Below are 26,330 nucleotides of genomic sequence, written 5' to 3'. Positions count from 1 at the left end.
CAGCAAACCTTATTGCCACAGTTCGCATTCATGTGCCATCCTAGATGTTATGCACTACCTGAGTCACTTGTGTGGGCTGTAGAGTAAGTCTCATGCTACCACGAGTGTGAAAGCACACCCATCATTCAAAAGTGCCCAAAACATCAGCCAGAAAGCATTGGTACTGAGATGTGGTCTGTGGTCCCCACCTGCAGAACCACTCCTTTATTGAGTGTGTCTTGATAATTGCCAATAATTTCCATCTGTTGTCTATTCCATTTGCACTACAGCATGTGAAATTGATTGTCAAACAGTGTTGTTTGATTTCACAGAAGTTTGATTTACTTAGAGTTTTATTCTGTTGTTTAAGGGTTACCTTTATTTTTTCGAGCGGTGTATATATGTTTTCATACTTATTCGCCAGTTGGGACTTCCGGCCGCTGTCCCTGAATCCCATAAGGCATCGCGGCAGTGTCACTTGCGCAGGTGCAGTTCGTGGCCACAAGCTGCGCCTGTGCAAGTGATATACACGTCTCCGCTATTCCGCTATTCCCATGCAGGTACAGTAACAGCCGCATCGTTACTACGCATGCACGGGAATAGCGGTGATGCCTATGCCACTTGCACAAGCGCAGTTCGTGGCCGTAAGGTACCGCCACAACTGCGCGCTCTACACACTCTAACGACACGGCTGTTACTGCGTCTGCGTGGGGAATAGTGGTGACATCTATGTTTTCACCGTACTCCCGAGGCGATAGCATTGGGCCTATTTCTAGTTATTGAATATTTATCAGATTGTATGGTTTTATCACACAAAGCACAACGGGTAAAATTAGTATTGAACACATCACTACATTTCTAAAGGTGCTATTGACATGAAATTCTCACCAGATGTCAGTACCAACTCATCAAATCCACACAGGAAAATAAATCAAATCATAGATGTCCATAAATTAAGTTATGTGTAATAATGAGAAATGACACGGAAAAGTATTGAACACATGAAGAAAGAGGTGTAAAAAGCCATGGAAAGTCATGACACCAGCTGAAATTATCAGCAACATTTCCACTTAGTGAAAAATAATATCAGCTAGTTCAACTGGTGGCCTTTAAAAAGATGTCTTTTTACCAAGGAGCCACACAACAAACATCTCATGATGGGTAAAACCAGTGAGATGTCTCAAAACCTTTGCAACCTTATTGTTGCAAAACATACTGATGACGTTGATAAAATGGTCATGACAAGGTGCTCCCCATAAGATTTCAGACAGAGGAGTGAAAAGAATCAGAAGCTAATATTAAAAAGCCAAAGACCACCTGGAATCAGCAGGTACAATTGTTTCAACAAGTAATGCACTCAACCTCCATGGCATGTATGCACGCTCTCATTGTGGAACAAAAAGCATGTTACAGTGAGTCAAAATTTTGCTCAACATTTAGACAAGCCGATGGAATACTAGAAGAATATAGTCTGGTCAGAAGAGACCAAAATTAAACTCTTTGGATGTCATTATACACTCAATGTTTGTAAGCCAAAAGTGAAGTTTGAAGGTGAAGTTTTTCAATATACAGCACTAACAAACGTCATATACAGTGGGTATGAAAGGTTTTCAGACCCCTTTAAATTTTTCACTCTGTTTCATTGTTATGGCAGCCATTTGGTAAATTCAAAAAAGTTAATTTTTTTCTCATTAATGTACACTCTGCACTCCATCTTCTCTGAAAAAAACAGAAATGTAGAAATTTTTGCAAATTTAGTAAAAAAAGAAAAACTGAAATATCACATGGTCATAAGTATTTAGACACTTTGCTCAGTCTCTCATATTTAAGTCACATGCTGTCCATTTCCTTGCGATCCTCCTTGAGATGGTTTTACTCTTTCATTGGAGTCCAGCTGTGTTTAATAAAATTGATAGGACTTGATTTGGAAAGGCACACACCTGTCTATATAAGACCTCACAGCTCACAGTGCATGTCAGACCAAATGAAAATCATGAGGTCAAATGAACGGTCCAAGGAGCTCAGAGACAGAATTGTGGCAAGGTACAGATCTGGCCAAGGTCACAAAAGAATATCTGCAGTACTCAAGGTTCCTAAGAGCACAGTGGCCTCCGCAATCCTTAAATGGAAGAAGTTTGGGACCACCAGAAGTCTTCCTAGACCTGGCCGTCCAGCCAAACTGAGCAATCATGGGAGAAGAGCCTTGGTGAGAGAGGTAAAGAAGAACCCCAAAATCACTGCGGCTGAGCTCCAGAGATGCAGTAGGGAGATGGGAGAAAGTTCCATAAAGTCACTGCAGCCCTCCACCAGTCGGGCCTATATGGCAGAGTGGCCCAACGGAAACCTCTTCTCAGTGCAAGAGACATGAAAGTCTGCATAGAGATTGCTAAAAAACATATGGAAGACTCCGAGACTATGAAAAATAAGATTCTCTGGTCTGATGAGACGAAACTAGAACTTTTTGGTGATAATTCTAAGAGGTATGTGTGGAGAAAACCAGGCATTGCTCATCACCTGCCCAACACAATCCCAACAGTGAAACATGGTGGTGGCAGCATCATGCTATGGGGGTGTTTTTCAGCTGCAGGGACAGGACGACTGGTTGCCATTGAAGGAAACATGAATGCGGCAAAATACAGAGATATTATTTTGCTCTGGAACTTAGACTTGGCTGAAGGTTCACCTTCCAACAAGACAATGACCCTAAGCACGCAGCTAAAATAACAAAGCAGTGGCTTCAGAACAACTCTGTGACCATTCTTGACTGGCCCAGCCAGAGCCCTGACCTAAACCCAATTGAGCATCTCTGGAGAGACCTGAAAATGGCTGTCCAACCAACATTCACCATCCAACCTGACGACACTGGAGAGGATCTGCAAGGAAGAATGGCAGAGAATCCCCAAATCCAGGTGTGAAAAACTTGTTGCATCATTCCCATAAAGACTCATGGCTGTACAAGCTCAAAAGGGTGCTTGTACTCAATACTGAGCAAAGGGTCTGAATACCTATGACCATGTGATATTTCAGTTTTTCTTTTTTGATAAATTTGCAAAAATGTCTACATTTGTTTTTTTTCAGTCAAGATAATTTACCAAATGGATGCAATGGTACAAAGATTGAAAAAGTTTGAAGGGGTCTGAATACTTTCCGTACCCACTGTAACTGAAGGAAGGATGAATGAACAAATCTGCAGAGATATTCCTGATAAAAATCTGCTGCCATCTACCATGATGATGAACATGAAATGGGGATGGATATTTTAGCAAGACAATGAGCCAAAACACAGAGTCATGGAAACTCTCAATTGGTTTCAGAGAAAGAAAATAAAGCTGCCAGAATGGCCCAGCCCATCAACTGCCCTGAGTGCAATGGAAAATTTATGAAAAGGACTAAACTCAAGTGTTCATAGAAGGAGCCCCTGGGTCCTTCAGCATTTGAAGAGTGTTTGTGTGGAAGAATGGGTTAAAATCACACCTGAGCAATGCATGAGACTAGTTACTTCATACAGGACAGCATACTAAAGTTGTCATCACCAACAAAGGTGTGGCGACACAGCATTTTATCTTAATTAACCAGATGTCTATTATCAGCAAGCCAGGAGGAGTAGACTTATGTTGACTTTTGAATGTATGTGTTTCTTTATGGTTGGTCAAGATAACACAGACTTTTGTTTATTTAAGCCTGTAATATTGACTTGCAAGTTGACAATTTGTTGTAACATATTGTGTTATTATCCTGGATGACTAGAGAAGCAGGATAATTGAACAATGATGTTTGTTGCTATGCTGATTACACATTGTCCAGGCCAGCCAGTTTGTTGACTTGCAAACATTGAAGGATAAACTATAAATAAATCAAACAATGCAAGTTGATTTAACATTCTACAGGATGCCAGCTAATGCAGGCTTCAAACTAACGTTCGGCAGGGCTGCGGATGAAAGCCTTCTTCCTCCGTGAAGCCCCACCCAATGCTGCCCCTCTTACTTCAGCTCCGCCTACGTCTGCATGCATTCTTCGTACACTATGTTTAACATTGGCCATGCGGATGTATGCGGATACCTCTCCATGTGTCCTCTTGATGCTGCGCTGACCTGCGTCAAAAGCAACATATTACGTTTTTGTTGCAGTTGTGCAGCTTCAAAACGAAGCATGCGGAGGCATCCGCATGGCCTGTATACCCAATGTTAAAGATAGGGTATGCAGAACGCATGCAGACGTAGGCAGAGCTGAAGGAAGACAGGCAGCAGTAGGTGGGGCTTCACGGAGGAAGTCCGCAGCCCTTCCGAACGCTAGTTTGAAGCTAGATTTAGGGGAACTACGCCCTGGCTGAAAGAATAAAGATCTGCTCCCCTGAGCATCACTAAACCATGAATACATTTGGGGTAGTCAGGATTTGTATCCACAGGTCACATTTGGGATAACCAGGAATGGAGCCCACTGGTCACCTGGCTCCATGGAGATGTTCGGAGAAGCCAGATTGTGACCCTCCAGTCAACTGGCCTTGTAAGTCAATGGACTGTCAGCTTCCTATGCTTGTCGTTACCTCCTCTCTCTGCAAGTCACAGATGGGGTAGTCGGCCCTGGAAGATCTGAATATCTGAATTCACAACTGCTCTTATCCCGGTGAGTCAGATGAAGGGTGAGACTCTGTAATTTTGCACCATCTTTAGTACTTTGTTGGGTCTGTTCTGTGTGTTATTTGCCTATTTTGTGGTTCAATAAAGTATAGTCACACAGAGAGGGGACATATCACCATCACATTGAACATATGGGATTAATTGCAACTGGGGAACTGAAAAAGAGCTGACACTTCAACCTCCATTGAAGTAGGACTTTACATTGAACATATGGGATTAATAATAACTGGGTACGTGAGAAACTAAATATAACTGGGGAAGAGAGAGAGCGGACACTTTAACCTCCATTGAATTAGGGACATCCTGCAGTGATCAGGTCATTACAACAGGAAATTTGCTATGGGAACCAGCCACCCAGACAGTGATTCATTTAAGCAAAGGCAGAAATCTACACTTCCAAGAAATGAGCTTCCGCTCTTCAAAGCATGGGTCCAAAGACGTTTTGGAGCCAGTAGTCTGTGATGAATATTGGGAAAGGACGAACATAACACATTCACTCACATCACCGTAAAGCTATTCTATCCCCTCCAACTCAATATCGGTGATGCTATCCACACTATGTTTCATCTGTATAGAAAGATAAAATTGCAGTAGAAAACATGACAATATCTACCACCTAGGAACACCAGGGGCGAAGATATCCTGTAAATTCGGGATCTCATCTGCTAAAAGATCTAGCACATCTCACAAAAAGCCCCCATATGAGCACATCAAGGGGAGGTATCTGGGCGTAACCTTGAGCTAATAAAAGTGAGAGTTTGAGTGTCTGTCATTGTTCATTCTGCAAGACATAGTTCGCTGTGAAAGTGTTCCATTTGTCTAATCGGATTGCTTCCCTCAATAAAAGACAAGAGCCATTCCTGACACATCAGGAGTAACACTACTCATTTTTTATTCTTTTTTAACTCATGGAATTGTAAATATTGTATTGTTTTCTTCCCATTTTGTATTATCTTTGTATATATTTTTTTTATATATACACTGGCTAACTCTTGCTCTGTAAACTGCACTTCTGAAGTCATACGCTTCCTGTAACTGGTGTCCAATCTGCCTGTATACGATTGCTGGCAGCAGATTGTAGGTCTTTTGTTATTGTGGAGCTGACAGTGACTGTTCCAAGGTGTGTGTGTGTGTGTGTGTGTGTGTGTGTGTGTATATGTATGTGTGTGTGTGTGTGTGTGTGTACATATATATGTATATATATATATATATATATATATATATATATATATATATATATATATATATATATATCTTATATATTTCATGTATTGGATTTGGACGTCTGTATATCATACACTTACTTACCAATAACTGGGCTAGCAGTGGAAGCAGCAGCAGCTGCGATCATCATTGGTCAGTCATTTGCACAATTTTCCTGATGATAGGAGGAAGTGAAGTGGCAACGCTTGACAATTAATATTTGTGAATAAAGTATCTGCTTGGCTAATAACCGAACTTAGCTTTTGCATATATGAGTGAGGGCTGTGGAGTCACTAATTCTAGGCATCCAGGGCAAATCCCCCAGATTATTTTGATCGGTGCTTTGAATCTACGAATAAGATAACCTTTAACTGGGGAAGAACTAATGCCTTGGGGCTTGCATTATCCCTAGTTTTAGTGAAATATGACTTTTTTTTTAGGTTAAATTAGAAATGTGTGCCAGCAGAATGAAAATCATTTCAGCTACAAGAGATGAAAAATGTCCAGAAGCACATGGTAGCAAAATTTAAAAACATATGTAAATATATCCCCGAAATTACCAACTAAAATAGAGAAATTCTAATCAGTATTAACATCATACTTTATCATCCTCTTTGCCACACTTGGCAGAATCCAGGCAGCCAGAAGCAGCAGATGGCAGGAAATGATGACATAGTTGCTAACTGTCCGCTGCATCTGGAAAAGGTAGACAAAATAGTTCAGATCTACTTTAAAAGTGCCACTATTATATGGACTAGTTGGCCCGTGCGAAATTTTCGCGCTTTGGTTCTCGGGGGAGCAGGGCAATTTCAGGAAAATTAAGCCGGTGAAATATAAATGTATTTAATGAGATGATGAACACAGACGTATGGGTGTCACTGTTATATATATATATATATATATATATATATATATATATATATATATATATATATATATATATATATATATATATATATATATTAGCTATTGAACCCGTTCTACTCCCGGGTGGCGAGCATTTATATTGGTATATGGTCTCCATCCTGGTATGTGCTGCTCCCATCTTGCTCTCCCATCCTGTCATGTGCTGCTCCACCCTGTCATGTGCTGCTCCATCCTGCATCCCCATCCTGTCATGTGCTCCCATCCTGCGCCCCCATCCTATCATGTGCTGCTCCATCCTGCGCCCCCATCAGTGCGGGCGGCTGTGCTGAGTGCGGGCAGCTGTATGTGGCTGTGCTGTGCGTGGGCGGCTGCACGTGGCTATGCTGGGTGCGGGCGGCTGCGCGTGGCTGTGCCGAGTGCAGGCGGCTGTGCGTGGCTGTGGGCGGCTGTGCTGGGTGTGGGCGGCTGTGCGTGGCTGTGCTGAGTGCAGGCGGCTGTGCGTGGCTGTGCTGGGTGCGGGCGGCTGTGTGTGGCTGTGCTTGGTGTGGGCGGCTGTGCGTGGCTGTGCTGGGTGCGGCGGCTGTGCTGGGTGCGGCAGCTGTGCGTGGCGGTGCTGGGTGTGCGGTGGCTGTGCGTGGCTATGCTGGGTGCGGCGGCTGTATATGGCTGTGCTGTGCGTGGGCGGCTGTGCGTGGCGGTGCTGAGTGCGGGCGGCTGTGCGTGGCGGTGCTGAGTGCGGGCGGCTGTGCGTAGCTGTGGGCGGCTGTGCTGGGTGTGGGCGGCTGTGCTGAGTGCAGGCGGCTGTGCGTGGCTGTGGGTGGGTGTGCGTGGCTGTGCTGGGTGCGGCGGCTGTGCGTGGCTGTGCTGGGTGTGGTGGCTGTGCTGGGTGCGGCGGCTGTGCGTGGCTGTGCTGGGTGCGGTGGCTCAGGCTGTGCTGGGTGCGGGCGGCTGTGCTGGGTGCGGTGGCTGTGCTGGGTGCGGCAGCTGTGCGTGGCGGTGCTGGGTGTGCGGTGGCTGTGCGTGGCTATGCTGGGTGCGGCGGCTGTATATGGCTGTGCTGTGCGTGGGCGGCTGTGCGTGGCGGTGCTGAGTGCGGGCGGCTGTGCGTGGCGGTGCTGAGTGCGGGCGGCTGTGCGTAGCTGTGGGCGGCTGTGCTGGGTGTGGGCGGCTGTGCTGAGTGCAGGCGGCTGTGCGTGGCTGTGGGTGGGTGTGCGTGGCTGTGCTGGGTGCGGCGGCTGTGCGTGGCTGTGCTGGGTGTGGTGGCTGTGCTGGGTGCGGCGGCTGTGCGTGGCTGTGCTGGGTGCGGTGGCTCAGGCTGTGCTGGGTGCGGGCGGCTGTGCTGGGTGCGGGCGGCTGTGCTGGGTGCGGTGGCTGTGCTGGGTGCGATGGCTGTGCTGCTCCATCCTGCGCCCCCATCCTGTCATGTGCTGCTCCACCCTGTCATGTGCTGCTCCATCCTGCGCCCCCATCCTGTCATGTGCTGCTCCACCCTGTCATGTGCTGCTCCATACTGCGCCCCCATCCTGTCATGTGCTGCTCCACCCTATCATGTGCTGCTCCATCCTGCGCCCCATCAGTGCGGGCGGCTGTGCTAAGTGCGGGAGGCTGTGCTGAGTGCGGGCGGCTGTATGTGGCTGTGCTGTGCGTGGGCGGCTGTGCGTGGCGGTGCTGAGTGCGGGCAGCTGTGCGTGGCGGTGCTGAGTGCAGGCGGCTGTGCGTGGCTGTGGGCGGCTGTGCGTGGCTGTGCTGAGTGCAGGCGGCTGTGCTGGGTGAGGGCGGCTGTGCGTGGCTGTGCTGGGTGTGGGCGGCTGTGCGTGGCTGTGCTGGGTGCGGTGGCTCAGGCTGTGCTGGGTGCGGTGGCTGTGCGCGGCGGTGCTGGGGGCCTGAGCAGGCGGGGACACCGGCGCGCTGTGGGGGTCAGGTGCCGGAGTCGCCGCTAGCTCAGGCCCCCGGCACTTGCTATAGTTACCTGGGCCTGATCCAGCGCTGCACGCCGGTCTGTCTTCCGGGTCCTCTGGCTGTGACTGTTCAGTCAGAGGGCGGCGCGCATTAAACGCGTCATCGCGCCCTCTGAACTGTGAACGTCACAGGCAGAGGATGTGGACACATACACATACACACACATACATATATATATATATATATATATATATATATATATATATATATATATATATATATTATTTATATATATATATATATATATATATATATAATTTCACGAATATTTGAGCCCATGGATCCAAGAAAATTTCGCCATACGGATGTCACACAGATGCTTACATGTGAGAAAATCACATCCTCGAACTGCACACGGATGACACACGGATCACTGTTAAGGGAATATTTTTGCAATTCTCGTCAGTGTAAAACGGACCGACTTTTTATACATTGTGTGTGACTCCAGCCTAAAGGAGATCCCCCAACATTAAACATAATGGCATTTTACTTACTGATCAGAAGGGGTCTGATTGTCAGGACCTTGCAAAAGAACAGGGGCAGCAGCATTTTTTCCCCTCCACAGCAGCACTGCCATCTATCTGCAGTGTAGGGAAGTGCAACACAGCCCTATGTATGTGAACGGAGCAGCTCCCTGTACAGCAGTGCCACTTTGACAGTAAAAATGATGAAGGAGAATTGACCCCATAACTGAGCATATTTACACCACTGTATAATAATTAGGAATATCCCTTTAAAAAAAAAATAAAAAAAAAAGTAATATCTTTAAATTATTTTACCCTTTTTTTCCCTACGGTTGGATTTTTTATTTTTTTTTTATTTTTGCAAGGTTGTTTCCACCAATCTCTCCCATCGGGAAACAATGTACAGTCTGAGTTATGTCAATGCCGCAGTGTTTTACTTGGAACCAGAGGTGACTCCAGGTTAACAGTAAGCTGCAACCTAAGGGTACTGTCACACTCTGCAACTTTCCAACGATCACGACCAGCGATACGACCTGGCCGTGATCGTTGGAAAGTCGTTGTGTGGTCGCTGGAGAGCTGTCACACAGTCAGCTCTCCAGCGACCAACGATGCCGAAGACCCCGGGTAACCAGGGTAAACATCGGGTTACTAAGCGCAGGGCCACGCTTAGTAACCCGATGTTTACCCTGGTTACCATCGTAAAAGTTTAAAAAAAAAAACAGTACATACTCAAATTCCGGTGTCCATCAGGTCCCTTTTTTTTTTTTTTTACTTTTACGATGGTAACCAGGGTAAACATCGGGTTACTAAGCGCGGCCCTGCGCTTAGTAACCCGATGTTTACCCTGGTTACAAGCGAACGCATCGTTGGATCGGTGTCACACACACCGATCCAACGACGAGCGGGAGATCCAGCGACGAAAGAAAGTTCCAAACGATCTGCTACGACGTACGATTCTCAGCAGGGTCCCTGATCGCTGCTGCGTGTCAGACACAGCGAGATCGTATGGATATCGCTGGAACGTCACGGATCGTACCGTCGTAGCGACAAAAGTGCCACTGTGAGACAGTACCCTTAGAAGGAAGATAGACTTTTCAATGACTGTCCAATAATACGTAAAATCTGATGATTCAGAACCTGTCCGATCCCTTTTAGGCTGCATTCATTTATATCTTCAGTTTTAAAGCTAAAGTCTTAAACAGGTAAAGTTTTACTTTTATTCCACTTCCACATATGTAGCAAATATTTTATATGTACAAGCCTGAAATGGGCTGGGCAAGGAGTTCGGCAAGCTGGAAAGCCCCCAAGGCAAATGTTAGGATTTGTTTCAGCTTTGTGGTATTGTGCCTTGGGGTAGAGAGGTGCCACCTGCAGGTCATTTTTCCTTACTGCAAATCTATGAAAATTAATGTTTAAAATGTATTTTGTGATAACATCGTGGATGTGTGGTTTGTTTGGCTATTTTCTTGCTGAAGGGAGCAAGTTTACCTTTCAAACGGTGTATCATTTGGGTGTGTGGGTGCAGTATGAACGGAGATACAAAGTAATCACCGAAAAAGAGTGTTTTGAAATAATATACAGTAGAAGGATTGGATAACAAAGGATTTTTTAGATATTTATTAGCCAGCCAAGGGAATTTTAACATTAACTGGTTTCATACTACAATCCAGTTAACTAAATAAATAAACAACATTTTAAAAAGATTTCCTGCATCTGAGTGTGTCTAGGAACAGACTTACTGGTTGTGGTGCAAAAATCAATTTCTACACATCATTTGAATAGGAAACTTGTCAATGATTATATGGCCAACTTCTCAGCTACCTTATCTTACAGTCATAAGAAACATTACACTATGTGCACAATTATTAGACAAGAGAATTTTGACCACATAATTTATATGCAGATTTAACCAATTACAAGTTGTGTAACCTTAACCCCTTAAGCCCCGAGGGTGGTTTGCACCTTAATGACCGGGCCAATTTTTACAATTCTGACCACTGTCCCTTTATGAGGTTATAACTCTGGAACGCTTCAACAGATCTTAGCGATTCTGACACTGTTTTCTCATGACTAGTGTTGAGCGATACCGTCCGATACTTGAAAGTATCGGTATCGGAAAGTATCGGCCGATACCGGCAAAGTATCGGATCTAATCCGATACCGATACCAATACAAGTCAATGGACTCAAGTATCGGATGGTATCCCTGATGGTTCCCAGGGTCTGAAGGAGAGTAAACTCTCCTTCAGGCCCTGGGATCCATATTAATGTGTAAAATAAAGAATTAAAATAAAAAATATTGATATACTCACCTCTCCGACGCAGCCTGCACCTTATCGAGGGAACCGGCAGCCTTCTTTGCTTAAAATGCGCGCGTTTACTGCCTTCCGTGACGTCACGGCTTCTGATTGGTCGCGTGCCGCCCATGTGACCGCGACGCGACCAATCACAACAAGCCGTGACGTAATTTTCAGGTCCTGAATGCCTAATTCTAGAATTAGGCATTCAGGACCTGAAAATTACGTCACGGCTTGTTGTGATTGGTCGCGTCGCGGTCACATGGGCGGCACGCGACCAATCAGAAGCCGTGACGTCACGGAAGGCAGTAAACGCGCGCATTTTAAGCAAAGAAGGCTGCCGGTTCCCTCGGTAAGGTGCAGGCTGCGTCGGAGAGGTGAGTATATCCCTATTTTTTATTTTAATTCTTTCTTTTACACATTGATATTAATCCCGATACCGATTCCCGATATCACAAAAGTATCGGATCTCGGTATCGGAATTCCGATACCCGCAAGTATCGGCCGATACCCGATACTTGCGGTATCGGAATGCTCAACACTACTCGTTACATATGGTATTTCATGATAGTGGCAAAATTTCTTCGATATATCTTGCGCTTATTTGTGAAAAAAACTGAAATTTGGCGAAAATTTTGCAAATTTTGCAATTTTCCAACTTTGAATTTTTATGCCTTTAAATTACAGAGATATGTCATGCAAAATACTTAATAAGTAACATTTCCCACATGTCTACTTTACATCAGCACAATTTTGGAACCAAAAATTTTTTCTTTTAGGGAGTTATAAGGGTTAAAAGTTGACCAGAAATTTCTCATTTTTACAACACCATTTTTTTTTAGGGACCACATCTCATTTGAAGTCATTTTGAGGGGTCTATATGATAGAAAATACCCAAGTATGACACCATTCTAAAAACTGCACCCCTCAAGGTGCTCAAAACCACATTCAAGAAGTTTATTAACCCTTCAGGTGTTTCACAGGAATTTTTGGAATGTTTAAATAAAAATGAACATTTAACTTTTTTTCACACAAAATTTATTTCAGCTCCAATTTGCTTTATTTTACCAAGGGTAACAGGAGAAAATGGACCCCAAAAGTTGTTGTACAATTTGTCCTGAGTATGCGGATACCCCATATGTGGAAGTAAACCACTATTTTGGCGCATGGCAGAGCTCGGAAGGAAAGGAGCGCCATTTTACTTTTCAATACAAAATTGACTGGAATTGAGATTGGACGCCATGTTGCGTTTGGAGAGCCCCTGATGTGCCTAAACATTGAAACCCCCCACAAGTGACACCATTTTGGAAAGTAGACCCCCCAGGGAACTTATCTAGATGTGTGGTGAGCACTTTGACCCACCAAGTGCTTCACAGAAGTTTATAATGCAGAGCCGTGAAAATAAAAAATCATATTTTTTCACAAAAATGATCTTTTCGCCCCCAATTTTTTTATTTTCCCAAGGGTAAGAGAAGAAATTGGACCCCCAAAATTGTTGTGCAATTTGTCCTGAGTACGATGATACCCCATATGTGGGGGTTAACCACTGTTTGGGCGCATAACAGAGCTCGGAAGGGAGGGAGCGCCATTTTACTTTTTAATGCAAAATTGACTGGAATTAAGATGGGACGCCATGTTGAGTTTGGAGAGCCCCTGATGTGCCTAAACATTGAAACCCCCACAAGTGACACCATTTTGGAAAGTAGACCTCTTAAGGAACTTATCTAGATGTGTGGTGAGCACTTTGACCCAACAAGTGCTTCACAGAAGTTTATAATGCAGAGCCGTAAAAATAAAAAATCATATTTTTTCACAAAAATTATCTTTTCGCCCTCAATTTTTTATTTTCCCAAGGGTAAGAGAAGAAATTGGACCCCAAAAGTTGTTGTGCAATTTGTCCTGAGTACGCTGATACCCCATATGTGGGGGTAAACGACTGTTTGGGCGCATGGCAGAGCTTGGAAGGGAATGAGCGCCGTTTGACTTTTCAATGCAAAATTGACTGGAATTGAGATGGGACACCATGCCGCGTTTGGAGAGCCCCTGATGTGCCTAAACATTAAAACCCCCCACAAGTGACACCATTTTGGAAAGTAAACCCCCTAAGGAACTTATCTGGATGTGCTGGGAGAACTTTGAACCCCCAAGTGTTTCACTACAGTTTATACCGCAGAGCCGTGAAAATAAAAAATATTTTTTTTCCCAAAAATTATTTTTTAGCCCCCAGTTTTGCATTTTCCCAAGGGTAACAGGAAAAATTGGACCCCAAAAGTTGTTTTCCAATTTGTGCTGAGTACGCCGATACCCCGTATGTGGGGGGGAACCACTGTTTGGGCGCATGGCAGAGCTCGGAAGGGAAGGAGCGCCATTTGGAATGCAGACTTAGATGGATTGGTCTGCAGGCGTCACGTTGCATTTGCAGAGCCCCTGATGTACCCAAACCCCCACAAGTGACCCCATATTGGAAACTAGACCTCCCAAGGAACTTATCTAGATGTGGGGTGAGAACACCCCAAGTGTTTCACTACAGTTTACAACGCAGAGCCATGAAAATAAAAAATCTTTTTTTGTCCGACAAAAATGATTTTTAGCCCCCCCAATTTTTGTTTTCCCAAAGATAACAAGAGAACGTGGACCCCAAAAGTTGTTGTCCAATTTGTCCCGAGTACGCTGATACCCCATATGTTGGGGTAAACCCCTGTTTGTGCGCACTGGAGAGCTCGGAAGGGAAGGAGCACTGTTTTACTTTTTCAACGCAGAATTGGCTAGAATTGATATCGGACGCCATGTCGCAATTGGAGAGCCCTTGATGTGCCTGAACAGTGGAAACTCCCCAATTCTACCTGAAACCCTAATCCAAACACACCCCTAACCTTAATCCCAACGGTAACCCTAACCACACCCCTAACCCTGACACACCCATAACTCTAATCCCAACCCTAATCCCAACCGTAAGTGTAATCCGAACCCTAACTTTAGCCCCCACCCTAACCCTAACTTTAGCCCCAACCCTAACCCTAACTTTAGCTCCAACCCAGCCCCAACCCTAGCCCTAACCCTAGACCTAACCCTAGCCCTTACCCTAATGGGAAAATGGAAATATATTTTTTTAATTTTAGTATTTTTCCCTAACTAAGGGGGTGATAAAGGGGGGTTTGATTAACTTTTATAGCGTTTTTTATAGCGGATTTTTATGATTGGCAGCTGTCACACACTAAAAGCAAAAAAGTTTTTGCATCTCCACATTTTGAGACCTATAATTTTTCCATATTTTGGTCCACAGAGTCATGTGAGGTCTTGTTTTTTGCGGGACGAGTTCACGTTTTTATTGGTAACATTTTCGGACAAGTGACAGCTTTTGATCGCTTTTTATTCCGATTTTTGTGAGGCAGAATGACCAAAAACCAGCTATTCATGAATTTCTTTTGGGGGAGGAGTTTATACCGTTCCACGTTTGGTAAAATTGATAAAGCAGTTTTATTCTTCGGGTCAGTACGATTACAGCGATCTCTCTTTTTTATTTTTTTGCTTATGATGCTGTATGGTGGCTCGTTTTTTTTGCGGGACAAGATGACGTTTTCAGCGGTACCATGGTTATTTATATCCGTGTTTTTGATCGCGTGTTATTCCACTTTTTGTTCGGCGGTATGATAATAAAGCATTGTTTTTTGCCTAGTTTTTTTTTTTCTCTTACGGTTCACTGAAGGGGTTAACTAATGGGACAGTTTTATACGTTGGGTCGTTACGGACGCGGCAATACTAAATATGTGTACTTTTATTGTTTGTTTGTTTTTATTTAGATAAAGAAATGTATTTATGGGAATAATATATATTTTTTTCTTTATTTAGGAATTTATTTATTAATTTTTTTTTACACATGTGGAATTTTTTTTTTTTTACTTTTTTACTTTGTCCCAGGGGGGGACATCACAGATCGCTGATCTGACAGTTTGCACAGCACTCTGTCAGATCAGCGATCTGACTTACAGTGCTGCAGGCTTACCAGTGCCTGCTCTGGACCCGGAAGTAGTCCCTGCAGGACCAGGATGCAGCCCCACGGCCATTTTGGATCCGGGGCCTGCAGGGATAGGAGGTAAGAAATGCTCGGAGCAACGCGATCACATCACAAAGTAAAAAAAAAATCATGTCTTATAAAAGAATGTAACAATCCGGTAAATTACTGAGAAATTGGGGCATGATCACAGAAACAAAAAAAGTTTTGTTGAATATAATCAACAGGCTTGAGAAAACATGTTGAGAAATAAGACACACAATAACTGCCAAAGATTTGAGAAGAATCAAACATGAAGTGACCAGGAGCCAATTATCCTCCAGTGCTGTCATATTCCAGAACTACGACCTCCCTGGTGCCCAGAAGTACAAGGTGCTCAGTGCTCAGAGACATAGCCGATGTAAGTAGGCCGAGACCCAACCACCACTGAACAAGACACAGAAGGAGAAACGTTAACACTGGACCCAGAAATATCTGAAGAATTTCAAAGGTTTTGTCCACTTATGAGATGCAGTGACTCTTGACAGACCAGATATATGGGCCCGTGGCTGGATCAGTAATTGACACAGAACTCCACTTCAACTCAGATGCCAGCAAGGTGGAGGTAGCATACTGCTTTCGGTTGGAATTATTAAACGTGAGCTAGTTGGAAGGTAGGTTTGAAGATGGACTCAAAATTAACCCTACTGAGAACTTTTAGACACTTCTTAAAATGGGAGATTTATGGTGAAGGAAAACAGTCACCACCCTGAATATTAACATATAAAGGAACCAGCAATATAAATTCACATAGATATACTAAACTCAGAAAAAATCATAAGCAATAAGGAGAACTCAAGAGTTTTTTTGCGTATAAAAATAAATATATATTTTATTACATATAATGTTAACAAATATTCATTATAACTAAAGACAATATGTCAGTATGAAAACAAATTGATCCAACTTAGGTGATAGCGCAAGCGCGATCACTAACAGAGAACTGACAGAGTGCAAAAACGGGTCCAAATAATTACTAGCTGCCAGATAGGTGTGTGCTAACTAACACAGAGCAATGCAATCTTGTGTTAGCTTAGGTGTGACACATATTTAAATACAATGGTCCAAGTCGCGCTGACTTAGAAGCAGCGCTAATCTTATAATAATTAGGCGTCACACCTAACATTTGCTAAGGAACCGCACATAACAAGTAAAGCAGTGAAAAGGTTAATTACCCATATTATGAAGATGTCAGCTCTGCGAGTGATCGCTCTCCCCGAGGCGCGTTTCGCGAGACAGAATCTCACTTCCTCAAGGGGGCGTCACGCCATGGATGGGAGGCTTATGACTGTTATTGAAAAGAAGGGTGGCTATATTAGTCACTGACACATACAGTCATGGACAAAAGTGTTGGCACCCTTGAAATTGTTCCCGAAAATGAAGTATTTCTCACAGAAAATTATAGCAGTTGCATGTTTTGTTATACACATGTTTATTTGCTTTGTGTGTATCGGAACAAAACAAAAACAGAGGGGAAAAAAGGCAAATTGGACATAATTTCACACAAAGCCTTCAAAATGGGCTGGACAAAATTATTGGCACCATCAACTTAATATTTATTTGCACACCTTTTGGAATAAATAACTGCAAGCAATCTTACAATCATCAACAAGCTTCTTACACTTCCCAACTGGCATTCTGGACCACTCTTCTTTTATATACAGTAAAAAACCCTTGCGAGAATAAATAAAACTTTAACTTTTAATAATCATAGCAATATAAAATATGAAAATGCCTTCCTAATATAAGGATTAAATGACTACTACAGCCACAGTGGTGGACTACTGTATACATATAGAGAATAGACCTATCAATCAGTACTCCACAAAAACACCTGGAGAAGACAGTGGTCGCATACAGGTCTGGAATAGAGGCATTAATCGATACTTTACAATGAATACCTGGAAACGACAATAGTCATATACAATATATATGAAGTGCATGAGGAAATATCCAAATTCAACTGGTACACTTTTAGATGAAGAAAATGGAAATCTCTCACCCAATGCTGTAGTTCACAGGGTGACCAAAAAGAGAACCCTAACCGTCCGCTGCATCAAGAGAAAAAGTCCTCATCAGGTCTAAATAGGGTAGAAACAGGAGCATTAGCCCTATAAGGCCCTATGGGTTAGTATACATGGCCCTGAACACTCCATAACTCTCGCCCTTCCAAGGGCAGTCCACAGCTCTCCCCCAGCTGGACTAGCCCTAGACAGCCCTGCGTTTCTCCTCTTGGGTCATTGGGGAGGACATGTGCAGGCTTTAGAACAAGGCTGAGTGTCCACTGCCAACCCTACTGTTTGACAAAAAGTGACATGGCAGTGAGATAACTAATCCAATCCATGTAAATACCGGGTTGGGAATCCGATGTGACTCGGTATCACCTGTGTCAAATTTATCGACTGGTCTATTCTCTATATGTGCACAGTAGTCCACCACTGTGGCTGTATTATAGAACTTTAATCGTTATATTAGGAAGGCATTTTTCATATTTTATATTGCTATTATTATTAAAAGCTAAAGCTTTATTTATTCTCACCAGGCTATTTTATATATTGATTTTTTGTGAGTTTGGGAAATATGACACTATTGGGGGATTGAGTCCTTGCTAATTTCTGCTAATTCTCACCACTCTTCTGTTGTAAAATGCTCCAGGTCTCATATTTGAAGGATGCCTTCTCCCAACAGCAATTTTAAAATCCCTCTAAAGGTGTTCATCTTGCTACTGGCACGCACACATGACCAGCAAATGACAGGGAGCAGGAGCATGTTGGGGACTGCACCGGGGCAGTGAGCAAGCCGGCATCCCTGTATGGAAGAAGGGGGCACCATGCAGGGGCGCAGACAGTAGTGCTACATACTGGCCCTGCCATGGAGAACCGAGTGCCTGTACTTGGTTTGAACAGTCATTCTGTGCTGACAAAGGCCCTTCAAAGCAAACCTGACAAAAGATTCATGCTGCCTGAACCAGACACCGACTTTATTATTGCAGCCGCGTATGTTTTAGTCTGAATTGCTGTGCCTGTTCCTGCTTGAAAAGGTAGCTGGGGACTATGTGTATGAAATGACTAGTGCAAGAGGCAGGTCCTTGGCAGCTTCCCCTCTCACCTAGAATGCCAGGTCTATCTTTACGTGTTTGTACAGGCAGAGACCTTGTCTGATTCGGGAAGTGGTGCTGGGGAAAGCTGCTGGGGACCAGCCTCCTGGACTCGTCCTTGTGGTTGAATGATCCCCGGCTTTTGTTTTCTAAAATGCCAAAGCATGAAACATACATGACTGCAATTAGAGCCAATCTCTAATTATTGCTGCCTGTAGTTAAGGCAGCATGAATTATTTGCCAGGCTCCCTTTAAGGATAGTACACTTCATAAATCCAAAATTTGTCAAGTGGACAAGAATATCATTTTATCATCATCACTATTACAGAACCACCCTACATTTGGTGATTATTTTCTTTTTAATCACAAATACCAAACAGCCATAACTTTCTTTATTTACCTACTTGTATAAGGGCTTTAAAATAATAATAATAATAATAATAATAATAATAATAATAATAATAATAATAATAAATGTCCTTATAGGAGTATTTCGATTTTGGAACAGACATTATGTAGTGTATATAAATGTATCTACGTCTCCCCATTTAGTAATTCACATCATACATTCAGTGTGTAGTGCTAAACCGCACGTACCTGTACCCTGAAATGGAATCATAATCCTGTCTTACATAAATCCAGGGCAGCTTATCTCTGGAGCTATGACCTGCTGACACTATATTCAATCTTCAAGCAAATGCTGACCTGATACAGAGCTGCCAACTTCCCAATCAAGATTCCTATGCCACAGATGGAATAGAAACCCGCTGCTGAACTTTGTGCTCATTCAGCGTGCTGGCACAATTATCCCACACAGCAGCTCCATTTCTACAGTGCCTGAAGTTAGCATATGATTTATATGACTAATATCCGATTCATCCCCGAGTACTTCTGCCAACATACACATTACAGATTATTCAGTTATCCTTTTTCATACTTCCACCTGTAACAATATTTATGTGCTATGAAAATACAAAACTGAACTCACCAACTTCTTGTAATCCCTAAATATAACAAATATTCGGAATCAATGTATTACATTTCTAATTTTGCATTTTTTATTTTATACTCAGTTCTAAACTTAAAAAATAGACTTGTTTGCACATTTCTTTTTCTTGGTCTTTTAATAGCGTTTTTCTGCGGACAGGTTGCCTTTAAACAGCCCGGATCAGTGCTGGCACTGACCCTGGCTGTAGATGAAGGTGCTCGGCTGTCAGCTAAGTGGAGCTCCTGCCGGAATCATGTTGGGCACAGCTCAGTTGCCTGCACAATCACCATGACGTACTGGTCAATTCATTAGCAAGAATACCTTACCAAACAGAACATAGTACAAGTACTTCCAATGTCAGGAAGAATAAAAAGTGACAAGATTTTTCCTATATAAACTACATCCACCACCTTTCAATCATTTTTAAAAGCACTCCTGCAACTTCTTCTTAAGAGCCAGGTGCCCCACACACCCAAGAAAATGCCTTTTGTAACTGTCCCTCTCAATGTGCTAATTGATGCAGTGCAGTCCGATGGATGTCTTTGGATTTTGCTCAGCGTCCCCTCAGTCTCCATAATTTGTGTCTCTCCTGCCTCCATTGACGTCATCCCCTCATCCTGTGCAGGCTCTGTAAAAAGTGAGAATTAAAAAGACTCAGCGGATGATGTTGGAGACATCCAATGTCTCCAATATGGAGCAGAACGATGAGAAGTAGCATTTCTTTGGGTATGTGGGGCCGGTTTATGAAGATGTTGCAGGATTGCTTTCAAAGATGATGTAAAGGTGGTGGATATAGGCTATGTAGGGAGAACCTGGTGACAGATTCCCATTAAGTTCCCCAGACACTCACATGTGAGATCACATGATATAACAAAATCCTGTAACATCAATACAATACTCAGTACAATCAGACAGGTTGCTGGGAGAATACCTCTGATAAAGAGTGTCTCCTCAGAAAATAACCTACAACTTGAATCAAGTTTTTATAGTTATTGTAATTTTTTAAAAACACTTTGATAATATATATATATATATATATATATATATATATATATATATATATATATATATATATATATATATATATATATATTAGTTATATATATATATATATTAGTTATATATACATATATATATATATATATATATAATCGTGATTACTCGCTAATTCCGCCCCCTGCACAGTAGCTCCGCCCCCACACATCACCACACACAATCATGCCCCCCACATTACCACACACAATTCCGACCCCCACATTACCACACATAATCCCGCTCCCCACCACATTACCACACACAATCCCGCCCCCCCACCACATTACCACACACAATCCCGCCCCCCACCACATTACCACACATAATCCCGCTCCCCCACCACATTACCACAAATAATCCTGCCCCTTACCACATTACCACACATAATCCCGCCCCCCCACTGTTAGGGCTAGCGGAACGCACTGAATGAATATAGAGATTTTATTATAATAGATGCATTTGCAGCCCGGGATCCACCGTGCAGGTGAACCTGCTGCTAGCAAACGGCGGAACTATATGGCGGTATGAGCTAACTCTGTTACTTCACAGAGTAGCCGTGAACTCAAAGCACTGCGCCCTGTTAGACTTCACAGTGGCACAGGCTAACTACCCAAACGAGAGCAGTCAGTGGTCATGCACACACACAAAACACCTAGCTGGAGGTGCCAGCGTTCTAGGGGCTTATTTCAGCCGGGTCCCTGAACACAATCATACATGACCACACTGGCGCAAAGTACATAACTTAGAACAATACTAGCGCATGGCCGTGCGGCCATGCGAGCCTTAAATAGTTGCAGCACATACAGGACCTTCCTAGAAGGACCAATGAGCGGCTGCCACAGAGCGTGAGCACCTACAGGACCTTCCTGAAGGACCAATGGCCTAAGCTGTAGTATCTGATCATGTGACCCTCGATCTCCACTGAGAGATCTTACTCTGGGCATGCTCAGAACGAGAAAAGCAGGACTTAGTCCCAGAAGCATCTGCTCGCCGCTGCCCAGCACGGACTTCAATGGCAGGAGCAGGGAAAGCAGCAGTAACTCTTTGTACAGAGTCAGACTGAGCGAGAAGCTTGGACCGACGTCTCCGCTGAGCAGGCTCCACTGCGGCAGGAGAAGAATGGGAGACCGCAGCGGAGATGGACTGAGATTCCCCCTGTGCAGAGGCGGGAACTCGACCCCTAACATTACCGCCCCTCCTAGGGCCCCCCCCCTTGGGCCTTGCTACGTTCGAAGGCAGCAATGAGCTGCGGAGCCCGAATGTGCTCAGCAGGCTCCCAGGACCTATCTTCAGGACTGTAACCCTTCCAGTCCACAAAATAAAATTTTTTGCCACGAACCACCTTGCACCCCAAAATAGCGTTCACCTCGTAATCGTCCGTAGACGAACCCGATGTCCCGGCAGATGACTCAGAAAACCGGGACATGTATACGGGCTTAAGGAGGGACACATGAAAGGTGTCGGTGATACCTAGGCGTGGAGGAAGGGCTAGACGGTAGACCACAGGATTAACCTGTTCGAGGACCTTGAAGGGACCCAAGTAGCGAGGTGCAAACTTAGTGGACTCAACACGCAGCCTGATGTTACGAGCGGAGAGCCACACTAAGTCGCCAGGAGCAAAGGTCGGGGCAGGGCGCTGATGTGCATCGGCGGAGGACCTCAGTCTCTCCGTGGAGGCCCGGATAGCATCCTGAGTGCGGTCCCAAATGTCTCGTGCCTCCACTGCCCAGTCTGCCACCCTGGAATCAGCAGAGGACACGGGCATGGGCACAGGAACCCGCGGATGTTGGCCGTAATTAAGGAGGAAAGGAGTCTGACCGGTGGAGTCGGCTACAGCGTTGTTAACAGTAAACTCAGCCCACGGTAACAAGGATGCCCAGTCATCCTGCCTGTCAGAAACAAAATGTCGTAAATAAGTGACCAGAGACTGATTGGCCCTCTCAACCAACCCATTCGTCTCGGGATGATAAGCCGAGGAGAGATTTAACTCAATACTGAGTAGTGTCAACTTTATTAAAGAACAGGTAAAACCGAATACATAAAAAATGAGACACCACAGAGAACAGACACAACTGGAAGGGATGGCTGGAAAATAAGTGGCTAACATAGAACAACTACCTCCCAATACGATATCAAATTCTGCCAGTGGTCACAGAAAAGTGTTTATATGGGTTTATATAATGTTTTTCTATATGATATTTGTACTTACCGCTAGTTTATAATATTTGATGGTTATTATGTGATGATCATTAAACTTTTTTGTGTTTTGTAAGGGGAGGCAATCTGCCTTCCTGTCATTGGCCAATGACTGACATAAATAAGCCTCTTTCCCAGCTACCCACCATCCCTGGACGAAGCTTTCCTAGCGAAACGCGCGTTGGGTGTGGTCGGGTCCCTGGCTGGTGGCATCTATTAGGTAAATAAGTTCCTCCTGGTATGTACTAATGTATGTATGATATACTTTCCGATATGCTGACTGATGCTTTTTACATACTTCTTATAATATATAATATATAGTATACCACTTGGTATTACCTCACATTTGTGAATATTTATTAATTTATTGTCTGATTGATTGCACTGTTGCACTTTTTCAGTCACCATATCGGTAGTTATATTTTGGAACTGGTTGAGTGCTATTACTATCTGCTTTGATATCGTATTGGGAGGTAGTTGTTCTATGTTAGCCACTTATTTTCCAGCCATCCCTTCCAGTTGTGTCTGTTCTCTGTGGTGTCTCATTTTTTATGTATTCGGTTTTACCTGTTCTTTAATAAATAACAACTTATATGACTAAACACCATGGTAACTCATAATATGACAAAAATCTGTACCATAGGTGAAAAGGACCAACAAGACCTATCATCACGATAAGCACATAACGCGGAAAGAAAAAAGATGACAAATGGTCACACACAATAAATAGAAATACTATAAACTTTATTAATAGCATACCACAATATTAAAACCAGGTGAAAGGAGGGAAGGTAGTAACAGCACAAAAACCTCTGTTATAGAGTTAACAGGAAGGGTGCCACCAGGAATACCAGTCCTACAGGCTTATACATTATCAGAGTAGAAAAAATAAGCAAAAATAGGAAACAAATAGTAAAAAACTAAATAAACAAAAATAATAATTTGATCCTACTGCAGTCAGGAATACCAAGCCAAATAACAACAGTTCACATATAAGATAGGTAAATACAAGAACCGCTATAGTGCTAACCTAATTGAAGTCCCATAGCCTATCAAACAAACATAGTAGATATTATTGGAGCAAGGTACCCACCGCACAGAGGACTGTAGTACTGGAGGCACGCTTCCACCCCAACGCGCGTTTCGGCGATCACACCTTCATCAGGGGGCAAAGACAGTGAGTGCACATGGGTTTAAAAAGCTCCCGGACCGGAAATGAGCGGGTGCAACGACCAAAATAGTCCGTACGGCAACAGGAAAGAAAGAAACAGTGACCGCATATACCGGAAGTATAGGGGCGTGGCTATCAAAGTGATTACGCAGTACCGTGGAAACCATGACGCAGAAGCGACAAAAAGAAAACGCTATAACATGGCAAATCAAAACGCAGCAGCGTCAGGAAAAGAACATAACTCCGTGGAAACCACAACGCTAAATAGTTGCGAAATTTCATGAACACCATAGCGCCGGCGACGTCCAATGGGGGCCAAAGGGAGCCGGAGACCACTGGGGCCCCAAGTGATCTGTAGCATCCAAAGGCCACCACAAGAACGCACCGGCGTATAGGATTCACTAAAGCAGCACCCAAAGATGTAATAATTACTGCTAGATGGAATCACTACAATCACTAAGAATGGCCCCATTCAATTGTACATAGACATAAACATAGAATATAAGAACATAAAATAAAGGGACAAATACCAATAGATACCTATGACACCGACCACAAACTATATATTACTTAATCACCTCTAATCCTACAGAAATACAAGAAGCTCATCCCACAGTTAATGAGAGATTAATACAACGAATTTAACATACAATCTATACATTGCAAATGCAATAAAAGTGATAACAATCACATATATAGATAGCAATAATAGATATAGAGAAAGCATATATATATATACAAAACTGTGGTTGTAATAACTGTGGCCGTAGTCAATTGCTCATTTCTGCCTTCTAAATCCTTTTCTTTCTTTTTTCTTCTTTTTAAACTCTTTTTTTCTTTTTTTTCTCAATTTTTCTTTTTTTCTTTCTTTTTTTTCCTTTTTTTCTTTTTTTCTCATAGAACAAAAATCTGGGATATGCCGCAGGGTACTACCAGGTCAACATGTGCTAAAAACAACGAAGTAAGTAAAAAACAAGATTAAAAACAAAGAACTAACAGCGTAAACGTGCAGATACTACCAGCAGGACCGATAACAGCATATACACTTGGAAGAGGAGCAGTTGTATTAATGCCAATCTTACAAAAAGGGAGCATAGCTAATATTGTCATTAAGGCCAGTCGGCTGAACCGTGCCCAGAGTCCATATCCATCTTGACTCGACGCGGGCCAGCCTCTGAAAGGTACCACCCCCACGGATCCCTACTTCAAGTAAATCAATCCCTCTAGCCCTGAGAAGATCAGGGTTACAGTCATGAAAGGTCTTGAAGTGGCGTGGTATTGTTTTGAGGGTGGATGTGTCTTCCACAGTAGCCGCTGCGCCGATGCCCAATACATGTTCCCGGATACGTGTTTTAAGTTGGCGGGTGGTCATACCTACGTACATTTTGTCACAAGGACATGTGACAACATAGATCACATTGGTACTAGTACAGGTAATTTTTTTCTTTATTTTAAATTCGCGTGATCTATCCCAGTTGGCAAATACGCCAATTCTCTCAATGTTTGGGCATGCGACACAGCGGCCACACGGAACACACCCCACCCGAACCGCCATACTATCAAGAAATGTGGTAATCCTCTCACCAGTATAATGGCTATGCACCAGGGTATCTCTGAGATTCCTGGACCGTCTGACTGCAATCCCAGCCCTCTCAGGGAGATATCGTGCAATAACAGGGTCAGCCCTCAATACATGCCATGATTTTTGTAATATATTTTTCATCATCGGAAATTGGGAGTGGTACCTAGTAACAAATCTGACAATATCGTGCTCTTGTTTAGCATTGCTCTTATATAGTAGTGAATCCCTCGAGGAGTATTTCGCTCTATTGAACGCTTTTTTGATACTGCGTTTACTGTGGCCTCTGGACACTAATCTGTTTTTTAAATCTTCAGCCTGCTCACAGAAGTCCGTCTCAGTAGAACAAAGTCTACGCAGACGGAGGAATTGCCCCGTGGGAACTGATTGAATGACATGATCCGGGTGTGAGGAGGAGGCGTGCAACAAGAGATTGGTAGAGGTAGGTTTCCTGTAAATCACTGTCTGCAGGTCACCACGAACATCCCGTTTAGTCATGACATCTAGAAACTCGATGGCATTGCCATCGAATTTGTATGTCAATTTAATATTACTGGTGTTATCATTAAGGGATGTCATGAATTCCTGCAGGCTGATAGAAGAACCCCGCCAGATCATAAAAATGTCATCAATGTACCGTGTCCACAGAAGGACACGGCACATTGACTCCGGATGATCTGGCAGGGAGAGGCCCCTCTCCCACAGCCCCAAGAACAGATTGGCGTAAGCAGGGGCAAAGGGGGCACCCATTGCTGTTCCTTGGAGCTGCAGGAAGAAGGACCCCTTAAAAACAAAAAAATTGTGAGTT

At 43.6% G+C, this 26,330-nt stretch overlaps 1 protein-coding gene across 6 annotated transcripts in view; it reads right to left on the bottom strand.

The window, feature by feature from the left end:
• The window catches only part of PMS1 (PMS1 homolog 1, mismatch repair system component), a 440,797-nt gene that overhangs the window by 268,798 nt on the left and 145,669 nt on the right, over nt 1-26,330 (bottom strand). Inside the window, exon 6 of one of the 6 annotated variants that reach the window (XM_077275418.1) lies at nt 19,671-20,169. The exons of 4 other annotated variants lie outside the window; for them this stretch is intronic. In XM_077275418.1, the coding sequence (XP_077131533.1) occupies nt 20,146-20,169 (24 nt within the window). In that variant the 3' untranslated portion in view covers nt 19,671-20,145. Of the gene's footprint in view, nt 1-19,670; nt 20,170-26,330 lie in introns of those variants that run through there. One more of the 6 variants, XM_077275417.1, reaches the window with a different exon arrangement.

Source organism: Ranitomeya variabilis, chromosome 7 (genome assembly GCF_051348905.1).
Source record: "Ranitomeya variabilis isolate aRanVar5 chromosome 7, aRanVar5.hap1, whole genome shotgun sequence".
Taxonomy (NCBI): domain Eukaryota; kingdom Metazoa; phylum Chordata; class Amphibia; order Anura; family Dendrobatidae; genus Ranitomeya; species Ranitomeya variabilis.
This window is presented reverse-complemented; position numbering and strand designations above follow the sequence as displayed.